Source organism: Sciurus vulgaris, assembly GCF_902686455.1.
Source record: "Sciurus vulgaris genome assembly, chromosome: 5".
In the NCBI taxonomy this organism is placed as follows: Eukaryota; Metazoa; Chordata; class Mammalia; order Rodentia; family Sciuridae; genus Sciurus; species Sciurus vulgaris.
In genome coordinates, this window is record NC_136465.1 from 90,523,416 (window position 1) to 90,535,512 (window position 12,097).

The 12,097-nt window shown below is 32.3% G+C and overlaps 1 protein-coding gene across 23 annotated transcripts in view; it reads right to left on the minus strand.

Annotated features, from left to right (window-relative positions):
- Positions 1-12,097, minus strand: part of C2CD5 (C2 calcium dependent domain containing 5) — a 97,514-nt gene that overhangs the window by 41,799 nt on the left and 43,618 nt on the right. For 12 of the 23 annotated variants that reach the window (XM_079141470.1, XM_079141473.1, XM_079141460.1 and 9 more), the window contains 2 exons: positions 10,192-10,300; positions 7,526-7,591 (listed from right to left, as the gene is read on the minus strand). In XM_079141470.1, coding sequence (XP_078997596.1) covers positions 7,526-7,591; positions 10,192-10,300 — 175 coding nt within the window. The remainder of the gene's footprint in view (positions 1-7,525; positions 7,592-10,191; positions 10,301-12,097) is intronic. The other 11 variants (XM_079141471.1, XM_079141464.1, XM_079141457.1 and 8 more) reach the window with 1 other exon arrangement.

Genomic DNA, 12,097 nt, shown 5'->3' on the forward strand with positions numbered 1-12,097 from the left:
ATATTATTTTAAAAATTAATGAAAAATGGAGAAAGCGCCTTCTTATTATAAATTCAAAAAATATTTATTTAGAAATGGCCAACATGTTTAAATGGAAAAATATGTAATAATAAATCCTATGAAATACATGTAACCACATAGAATACAAAAAGTTACCTTACATCAAACTTACCTTGGTATAACACATAAAATAATCAGGTAATTAAACCAAACACCATGAAAGAATAAGTGGTTGATTAAAAAAAAAAAAAAAGAGACCACAGGAAAAGCTGAATGCAGCGCAAGTGGAGCATTCATATTCTTCTGACAAATTCACAAGCAGCCTTTATTTTGACACATGAGCCACACAACTGCACATGGGGATGCCATTATTGTATTTAATAAAGTATTTACAAGTTTAATAAAAAGCTAGAGAGTTACATAGCATGAGAACTAAGGAAGCAAATGGCGTATGTCCATACTCCAGAGAATTTGTTAACTTTGGTTTTTGGCTAAAGCAAAAGCTCAAGGAACGAAGGGTTTGCAAAGCAGAGTCAGCATACAGGAGCCAGGAACGGTGATATTTTGGCGCATGCTTGGATCAGATGACAGTACAGACTGAAAACTATGGCAGCTCACTGAAATGGTTACAGAAAGTAATGGCCCTAGACTCTAGGTGAAAGCAAGGCAAGCATACAGTAGGGAGCACTTAATCACAAATTAGTAATTGTATTAACAATAATAATCTATAACAAGGAACCAAAGAATGAATTTTGTGGCTATCAAATTTAGGGATTATTTAATTATGATAAAATTAAGATTAATCAAATTTATTTAATATTAAAGAAAAAGCTAAATTGATCTCAAAGCCTTAATTACACTCAGGCCAGAAATAATCCAGAGAATCCTCAAAGAGTAATTATGATTAAGACTAATTTATTAACAATAAAAATTGAGATATATCACAGTATTTAATTACTATAACAAAATTTTTAAGGTTTCAAAACTGCTAACAGTAGGAAACACACTACTGAATCTAAATTGTTTTATTCACCCTACAAAGTTAAAAAATTGAGAACTACCATAGTTATATAAAAGAAAAAACAAGAGTTTGGCTCAAAAATTTATGGCAACTATATCTGCCACACGTGAAACTGGATACAATTTGGATATTTGAAGGATATACAGCTGAGATGTGAGCTCATCTTTAATAAACATTTCAAAGATATTTAAAATATATATATATATTCACTTTAAATACCATGATCCTCCCAATAAACTATAGAACTGTTTATAAGATATCATTTTAAGAAAAATTAAAATATAATTATAATATAAATTATATTTCACACTTTTAAGTTTTTCTTCTATGGGTCAAAACTTTTCATAGATAATATCACAAATCTTTTAATATATTCTTTTAATTGCAGGATGAACTGAACTCTAAATCAGTACCTCATTGATGCCTCTTTCAGGGATAATGTTAGCATATGTGGGCCAACATCAGGATTAGTTCATCGATACTACTATTGGTTTCTAGAAAGCGATCACAGCTTGATATCTTGCCATCTTTTTATTATTTTATCTTATTTCTGAAGTGCAGGTGAAATGAGTAAAGATTCTTAACATAACAGTTTGTATCTCAGAAAGTAAAAAACTGGTAAACTCAACACAATGTACCTTTATTAAACCCAATCTCTTTCAGATTTTAGACATTTGCACACTTCTGACTTCCGTTGATAAAACAACAACTACCTAAATGTTAAATTAAGTTCTATTTTAACACAGCTCTGGAAGAGAACATCTCTACCCTGAACAATTTTTTAAACGGTTGAAAGAAAAAAGGAAATGGAGTTATTCAACTTAATTTTTAAATGACCAAGAGGAGATAAAGCATTAGGTTGGATCAAGTAAAGGTTTTTAACATAATGATAATCTATCTTGTTAAGGATAGCATGAAAAGCTATATTCCCAAATACCTGAAAGTAATATTTCTCCTAATGAAAAAGAATTTAGAGTTTAGGTTTGAGGAGTATACAACCTCATACTAGGTGGGGATTAGTAACAGACTAAGAAAAGGAATCTCATTATGGAAGATATGATGTGCAGATTTACAGAGCAATCTAGACCTAGTTAGAAATTTGGGATGTTAGGATGGTAGCTGGCATATAACCCCTGTTGGACTATACTGGACTCTTTGTTATCTGTTAAAAACAAAACAAAACAAAACAAAACAAAAAAACACTCAGATATGTAATCTACTCAACTTGAAATTTCACTGTTTCTGTATATAGTGCAACTGCCTATTCATTATTTCTAATTGCTGGTAACATAGAAAATCTCATATATCATATGTGGTACATCTATGCCTTCTTGAACTCTATGTACTTCCTGAAAACTTATTAAAATACTGAGAACCCTGGGCTGGGGATATAGCTCAGTTGGTAGAGTGCTTGCCTCGCATGCACAAGGTCCTGGGTTCAATCCCCACCACCACACACACACACACAAAAAAAATACTGATAACAAAAGCTGCTCAACTGCTTTAGGCTTAGTTTTTACACATCTTCTCATAAAATACCTCTTACATAAAATGAAAAGAATGACTCTGAGATCATCAGATGAATTCAAGTTGCAATAGAACCTACCACCCATCTCCATTTATCTAGCACACATGCGCATGTGCGCACGCCCACACACACATACACACACCAAAATAGCATAAGAATTAGCCAAGACCAGGTGTGTAAATAAGATGTCTGCCTTGCAGTGTACCCCAGCACCAAATACAGTGCTTCCATACCTGGCAGGCATTCCACAAACATCCACTAAATGAAAAGAGTTTATTGAAAACTTAAAAAAAAAAAAAAAAAAAAAAAAAAAAAAAAAAAAAAAAAAAAAAAAAAAAAAAAAAAAAAAACCAGATAAGCAGACTGAAACATATTCTGTAAGTATTGTTAAAAATTAAATATTTTGTAAAAATATTTATACTTTTTTAGTTTTTAACTGAATTTTTGCTTCTAAAATATGATGGATTTTCTGAACAAATATTTTGATAGCTAACAAAAAATTTTCTAATTTCAAACCACTACTACAAAGTTTGCCTTATCACTGGTAAAAATTTATTGTATGGTTAAAAGAAACTTATGTATAACATGTCCTATAATCTATGATTTGTCAAAAACATACTTTAAAATTTTTTAAAACATTCTCAAAAACAAAAGTTATCTAGCTTTTTAAAAAATCTAACTTGTTTCACCAATTCAGGACTTAATACATCAACTCAAAAACATTGTTTGGAGGGCATTTCAAACTAAAATATAATTTCATTTTCAAGCCAGATTATATAACTACTATGAATTTCTCTCTTGCCACTTCCTGAAAAATCATCTAAGCTGACAAGCATCCCATACAGAAAAAGAATGTGACATATTTTCCTCAACTACATTGAGACCATCACCCATTAAAAAATTTTGTGTGACTATTCAGAAATACTTTCAATGGTAACTCAAGAGATAAGACAAAAAATATCATGCCCATTTGAAAAACAATGGTCTGGGACTATTAATATTTACTCTTTATATTTTACAGTTCAACTTTCCAAAAAACTTGCAGTTCCAAGGACAGAAGACAAGGGCTAACTGAAAGCTTAGAATTGTAGGTGTGTGGGATAATTTCTCTCAGCTGAAACTGACAAACAAGGGCTTGCTTCACTTGCCACATTCCACTCATTATCTATCCTGTTTATCTTATATTCTAAATATTCCATTCATCTGTGTTTAAGGGTATAGGTTCTGAGTCCAGGGTGCTCAAGTTCACATTACAGCTCAAATCACTTGCTACCTATTCATACCTTGAGGAAACTGCTCTGCTTCATTTTGCTTATCTACAAAATAGGATTAGTGTCTGCCTCCAGAGATTCATTTTGAGAATTAAATGACCTGCTATTATAAAGCACTTAGAAGTGTGCCTGGCGCATAGTAAATGCTCAATAAAGTTACCTCCCTTTAAGTCTCCTTTAGTGAATCACTTATTTAGCCAGGACTACTACATAGCCTGTCTCCCTGTCTTCAGTTTTATTGACTGTAGTCAATGATCTAATGCAAATGTGACCATGGATGGACCTGATTATTGTTTTTCTGTGTGCGTGTGTGTGTGCGTGCGCATGTGTGTTGAGGATTTAACCCAGGGGCATTCTACCACTGACCTATATTCCCAGTCCTTTTTGTTTTTATTTTGAGACAAAGTCTCACTAAGTTATCCAGTCTGGCCTTGAACTTGTAATCCTTCTGCCTCAGTCTCCCAAATCTCTGGGAAACCCTGTTGTCTTATTATTATGTACTCCTGTTCCTGGCATGTCACCAACAACATCTGAAATGTGCCAGGAGTCAGGGCACTTGCCTATAATCCCAGCTACCCCAAAGACCAAGGCAGGAGGTTAGCAAGTTCGAGATCAACATGGGCAACTCATTGAGGCCATCTCAAAATAAAAAATAAAAAGGGCTGAGGATGTAGCTTAGTGGTTGAACACCCCTGGATTCAATCCCTAGTACTGCCAAAAAAGAAATAAAGAAAAGAAAAAGAATTATAAATGCAATATCTTCCTTCCTAACAGCAAGATTTACTTTGCTTTTCTCAAACTGCTACCAGGACAAAAACATAAGAACCAACAGGCATGGTAGTACATGCCTCTAATCCCAGCAACTTGGGAGTCTGAGACAGGAGGATGTTGAGTTCAAGGCCGGCCTCAGTAATTTAGCGGGAACTTCAGCAACTTAGTGAGACCCTGTCTCAAAATAAAAATAAAAAAAAGTTGGGGATGTGGTTCAGTGGTTAAGCATCCTGGTTCAATTCCCAGTACCAAAAAAAAAAGAAAAGAAAAAACAGGAAGGGGTCACTTCTTCCTGATCTATAAACATATTTTCTTTTACTGTAGTTAACACAAACTTAAGATAGCAAAGCAGGAGAAAAGGAGACAGGGAAAAAGCTAAACTATAGAAGGTATTTTTAACTCAGTGGCAAACAACTTAGTTAAGTATGATGTAACTACATAAATATCATCAAAAGAGTACTGGCTGAGATACTGTTTTGCTAAACGCTGGAAGTTTTAGAACCACACACAAAATATGTACTTTTTTTCCTCCCTGGTACTGGCAACTAAACCCAGGATCACTTTACCTCTGAGCCACACCCAGTCCTTTTTATTTCTGATTTTGAGTCAGGTCTTGCTAAGTTGCTTAGGGCCTCACTAAGTTGCTAACGCTGGCCTCAAACTTAGAATCCTCCTCCCTCAGCCTCCTGAGCTGAGGCGTACACCAGTGTGGCACAAAGTATGTATTAACTGAATATGCTGCCTGCAATATAAATCTATGAGAATTTCCTATATATCCTTCCAATCTGAGTTCAAGAACTGCTACCTCCGTAAGCCTCTCTGACACCCAAGTAATCATGTCTTCTTCACCTAGTACAACACCATACCACACAATATATCACTTAACATTTCAATGCCTTCCAAGAATATGAGTTTCATGAAAGTAGGGAGACTGGCACCCTTTCCTTCAAGTACCTAGCAAATTGTATGGCACAATATGTTCTGAGAAATGCCTTGTTTGATTTTTATCATTGTACAAACATCACTGCATGTACTTATACAACTAAGACAGCTACATCATCACTTGGAAATAATATAATCTTACGGACCACCATCATATATACAATTTGTTACTGGCCAAAAAGTTATTATGCAGTGTGTGACTCCATGTGCATAACTTTATTCTCTATGGTAATATAAAATAGCAGTAGCTAATTATTCCCAAATTATAGAGGATACATAAATGATTTGAATATTTATTTACCAAAAACATCATATTTCCTTCAATTTTTCCTAAACTATATCAAAATCAACCTTATTTATGAAGATGTACCAGCTATTACAGGAAACACCTAATGCCTCAGTCAAAAACCATACTACTATGAGAACAATTAAACTGAAAATATCATGGTATGTTCTTTTAACATTCAATAACATGTCCATATTTTTTTCTTCATGTACTTCCCACCTGACATAATTTAAATGATGGCAAGATATACTGCTTCCTCAACCAAATTTTTCTTTGTCAAATTGTAATTCTGCTTATACGAAATAATGTCCTTATGTCTGTAAGGTTTAATTTTTACTTTCCCACATTCCAAGATTGTTCTATCTGACCAACACATATCTCATCCTAAACACCTCTGACCTTCCTAAATTATTAAAGATCAATCTACTACATGTTTTTAAACATAACCTTTTTCTCTTCCCACTGTACTAAGCTGACCACATTTTTAAAATATATATCTCTATGAAATAAATCCAACAATGTATTTCTAAATTTCTCACTAAAAGTCAATTGTAAAATACTACACTAAAAATGGCAATTTTAACTAAAATCAATGACAGCAGATGGTAAAAACATGGATAGGAAACACAGGTAATTTCCCTAAAGATTTACCAATGACACCAGTTTCTATCTGCAAAAGTTAGACCTCATCAGATTGTTTAGCAGCTTAATTTTAATAAATCTATAGGAAGAACATGTCTTGCTTCAGAGTCAAACATGCATTACTTACATTAGAGCTCACCTCTTGGACTCAAAAAATTCTCAATATTGAAAAGATTATGGGATATTATCTAAAATACTGAGGTCTTTGGTGTTTTTGATTTTCTGTAAGTTATACTTTTGGACACAAAGAACTGAAATTTTTCTTTAGGCAAAATATCAGCTTTGATACAAAATTAAAAATAGTTCTATAAATTTAATTCTAAGATAATAATATAAAATTTAGATGTTTATATTACTAAGAGAGTATGCTTTTATCAAAAAGAATTGACTGGTTCTGACTCTAAACCACATCATCAGCTGTAAAGTTCTCAGTTTGATTTCTTGAAAAGCTACAAACTATATCAATATTTAAGTGGCTTAAAAAGAAAAAGTATATTCTCATGTGGAAGGAGAAGGAGGAAAGGTTATAGAAGCTATTAATCTCCAAAGAAATCTGCTCTTGGATTACCAAATTTTGGAACACTTCTAGAATTATAAATAAAAAATGCTAACAGTTACATTTTTTAGTACTTTAGAGAACACTAAGTATATTCTATTCATATCTAAATATGCAGTTTAAATATACTTTTTAATGATTTATCAAATTAGTCACAAAATAGTTATTATTTAACAAATATTTGCTTAATCATAAAATTCATGCCTGTATTATTTCCCTGATATGAAAATTGTCCAAAGTATATAATTTAATTGTCATTCTAAAAGTTATATAAGAAAAGTCATACATAATTTATGGTATTTCTATGGTTTTAATTAATTCATTTTAGTTGACACATTTTTATATCTGCATTTCCATGGAAATTACAAGTTACTGCATATGTATTACAGAATATATCTGTGTAACTGAATTGATATTAAACCTATTTAATCTAGAACATTTCTAAAAACTTCACTGAGCTGCCATAATTTTTGTCAGCATATGTAGTACTGAATGACCATTAAAATACCTGAATTGAAACTATTCCAGTCTAGTAGTTTGTAAGATCTTGTGTTACCCATAATTCCGACAAAGGCTGAGTTCAAAACAGCAAATTAGTAGATCAGTTTTAGGTAGAGAATAGTAGGAATAAAACAAAAAAACTCAACAAAAACACAATTGACAATACCACTTGACAGGAACTGGAAAGACAGCAGAGTTAATAAGAAGTAGAAACAGAAAGGGAAGAAGAAGCATGATATAGTAATCTAACATTAACTAGTCTAATTGTTTGTTAATTACCTGGATTTTTAAAACCACCCCATTCTTCCCCTTGTTTATGCTCCTGTTTGTTTAATATTTAACAAAGGAGGAAGTTCAAAAACAGAAAATCTTCAAAATAATAATCCATAGAGTTGAATAGGTGGTAGTGTTTCTAGAATATGATTTTTTTCCTTGTATACTAAGGATGAAATAAAAATTTTCAATATTCACTAGTCAAAAAGTAGCTGCAAGATTAATTTGAAAGTGCAAACAATATTTTCAACATTGGCACATGCATCTCACTAACCAAGTTTCTATTAGCAGAAAGATTCAGTGTTACAAAATTATTACATCATCATTACAGTATATGCTAATTCAGAGTTTAATTTTGAGTCTAATCTCAATAAATTAACATTTTTTCATAAAAAATTATTTAAGCAGTTTAAAATTAAATCATCTTAAGTCAAAGTTCCTTTTTAGTGTATAATACATAAAACAATTCAATGAATGATATTTTTAAACAAAGTAAGATACTATTGGAATCATAAATTTATAATTGACATGTATTTAACTAAAAATAAAAAGAAAATGTAACTCATACACCATTGAAAGCATTTCTATGGATATGCCCAGTCTTTTGGGAATAGTCTATTAATAACTGAAGAATTTCTACACCTAAACTGAAAAACTACTCTGAAAGTAGGGTAAAGGAGAAAATTGGTGACTGGTAATTACAACACAAAAAACATTCTATAATAAGATTCTCGTGTTTTCCACTGGACCTAGATTTTTACGTTTTTTTAACAAAGCTATAATGAATTGACAGGTATGATAAAGCCCCTAAAACAGTCTTTCATTTAAAAAGAAAAAAAGTGACATGTAAAACACAGCTCTCTACATGTAAAGTTATTTAAGCAGCCTTCATTTGTTCTTCCAGACTCTATCAGTTACTCAGAGTACCTGGAAGCAACAAAATCAAAATGTTTTCATTTTAGAAGATACCACCAACTGAATGTAATCCTGAAGTCATTTTTGGAATCTTACCAATAGACACTATCTATTAAAATATTTGACTCAAAAGTCCATAGAAACCTAACTAGCATTAGGTCAACCAATTAAGTCTGGTACCTTAACTAGTATTTCCTTAAACCTTCCAAATAAACACAAAGATACAGAACTTGACACAGTCCTCAATATCTTAATACCTTAATACCTTTCCTCTAAGTAACAAAGAATACACAAATACCACAAAGAAGAAAAGTTCTTAAATTAAGAACTTAAAAATAAGAAATGGGGAAAAAAATAAACGAAGAAGAAAAAGAAAAGATTAGTGCTTAAAAGATGTATTTGCTAAGCTTCAGAATTAAATAGGCCTAGATAGCACTGCTTCTCTGAATCTCATTCAGGGTCCTGAAGAATTGCATCCTCTCTGTAATTAACTCACACAAAATCAAAGCACAGAGCATAGATTAAATATTGAAAAAGTTAAAAGAATGGTAATGCTATATAAATCCTCAAAATTATTATCTGCAATGTTTTCTACACAAAAAGTATTCTTCTCTTTTTTTCAGAGTTGTCAATATAAACATCTCAAAGATGTTACTTTCCAGAAATGAGAAATTAAAAATTTCAAAAATATGTATATACAGATGCCAAATAAGAAAACTAATAAAACTTCAGGTTTAAGATATGACATCAAAATTAGTGAGTTGAGCAAATGATTGAGCATCTAGAGAATGAGAGATGCAAGAATATATTCCATATGTGAAGCTCCTACCATTTATTATGCTTATTTTAGATTTAGAAAAATCACCAGAGTATTTCTAATCCAAGGGCCTCCAATTACTGGGACTTTGATGTCTGTCTTCTTTTATCATTATGGTCTCATATTTTAAAGAAGTGAGCTATTCTTATTCATTCACTTACATAGAACAGTTACAGAAAAGAAACCAAGAAAACAAATATTAGTTTGTTCTCGTACTTTTTAATTTTTAAATACTCTACACGATGTTCACAATTTAAAAGGATACCTCTTTTTAGGAACAAAAAAATTAATGTATAAAGATATATTGATAGTGAAAAGAATTAACATCTTGAATTAATGACCACACTGGTCAAATTTTTATCTCCCTGGGTCAAAGAAAATCACTGATTCAAAAATCATTTAAGAAGTCCCTCAAAGTGATACCTTGGCCAAAAATAAATCAAGATGTGTTTGTTTTATATAGAAAAGTAATTAACATACACTTCTACTTAGTTTGATAATTTTTTAATGAAGATTACTACAAATATTTTAAAGTAACATGTGCCAGTTTATACTTTCTTTTCATTTCTCTTTTCAGATAGGTTTGGTTGATAAAACATACAAATTAGTTTTAATAATCAGAAATTAAATAAAGGAAAGCAGTAAAAACAAATTTTTTAAGAACATACCAGGATTGTGGATACGATCCAAAAGCTTCACAGAACGTGCACTAACAACACCGCCAACATGCACAAGGAATCCAGGAGGAAATGCAGTCAAGGTAAAAAATGGAAATTCCTAGTAGAAAGAAAGGGAAAAAATACAACTGTCCTTGTGTGAAGTATAAAAAATGTGCTTACTAAACAGCTTGTGCAAAAGGCAATGCATTCTATACCGTGAAATAAAAAGCTACCCATTATACATTACAAATACTTTGTAATTAAATTTTTGCACATATACAATGTTATGCAGATTCCAAAGACCCTTTTTATCAAATCTCATTATGAAAAAAATGTTTTTAAGAGTTCAAATTTGAGACATTTGGAAACCTACTCTGGTACAATTTTACAATAAGATGAGGGGATAGGCCAACCCCTCTATTCTATATCTATTTATTGGCATAGATGCCCTGTCATGCACACTCAATAGAAGTTACTGATAAGGATTCCAAAGGCTTGGTGCAAGACCTGAAAGAAAGTGGGACGAAGGGACGGGGAGTGAGAGGATGAGCAATGTAGATTAAGAGGAAGGAGAAAGGAAAAAAGTAAATTTCAAGTTAAGGTGGGTAGAGAATCACAGTGTAGAAATATTTACTGTTCTCACTCTATCAGCACCAGGAACAAGTGCAAGTACTTAAATGTGTATTAAGAAAAGGGGACAACTGGCACTGTGGCTCAGTGGTAGAACACCTGCCTGCAATGTATGAGGTCCTGGGTTTGATTCTGAGCACCACAAAGTGGGGTGTGGGGGAGGAAGCACGGGTATGGGGAATATGTAGTAAAAGTTAAGTAGGCAATATAATTCTACAAGGTTTTCCAAACTTTATTCTCCCCTTCTCAAAGACAAAAAACCTCTCAACTTGAGAGACAAGGAGAAGAACCCAAAAGAGAGTTCATTAATTGAAAGGACATTTATTGAAATTGCACCCAGAGCCAGATGCAGTGTACATGCCTGTAATACCAGCAACTCGGGAGGTTGAGACAGGATCACAAGCTAGAGGCCATTCAGGGAACTTAGTAAGACCCTCAGCTGTTTAATGAGATCCTATCTCAAAACAAAAAATAAAAAGGACTGGGGACATAGCTCAGTGATAAAGAGCCACTGGGTTCAATTACCAGTATCAAAGAAAGAAAAGAAACTGTACCCAGGAAGAAAGGAGAGGTCCTATGGTTGGCTACCCAAACATACAGGCCCTTCACATTATTTATATGGAAACAAGCAAAACAGGGCTCCTAACAGTTAAAATAACTATTAGGGCTGCAAGTATTAAGGTTCATGCATTTTATTCATAAGAGATCACCACAGACTTTACTATCTGTGATATATAGTAGTTATGTAGTTATAAATATATGTTAGGAATGTATATTTCTAAAACTTATATTATTTTCTAGACCATGGCAGATTAAATTTAAAAAAAATAAAAGATGAGACAAAAATATACAAGATACTGCTAGAGCAGGCACATATAAAAGCAGCAAGTTTCTGACTGGCTGCTTAAAGCATGGAGAATACAAACTCACAAAAGCATAATTCACAAAACATAGCAATCTGGAATCATTTAACATGAAAGCAAAAAGTCTGCACATCTCAATAATCCATGAAAGTAAAGTGTAAAACAACGCATGTGTGTGTGTATATATATATTTAAAGTTGGTCAGAATTTAGAGGAAATCTTTAATATAACAAGAGCAAGAAAAGCCAACATTACATAAGAAAAGGATAAAAAACCAGGCTACGGAATTGCTTAGGTTTGACCCAAATGACAGAAGGAAAGAAGGGAAGAGGATGGTGGGGGAATATATCACTTGAATATATTATGAAATATTTAATTGGAATACATTATCATCAACTTTTTTAAGGTAATCTTTAAATGAC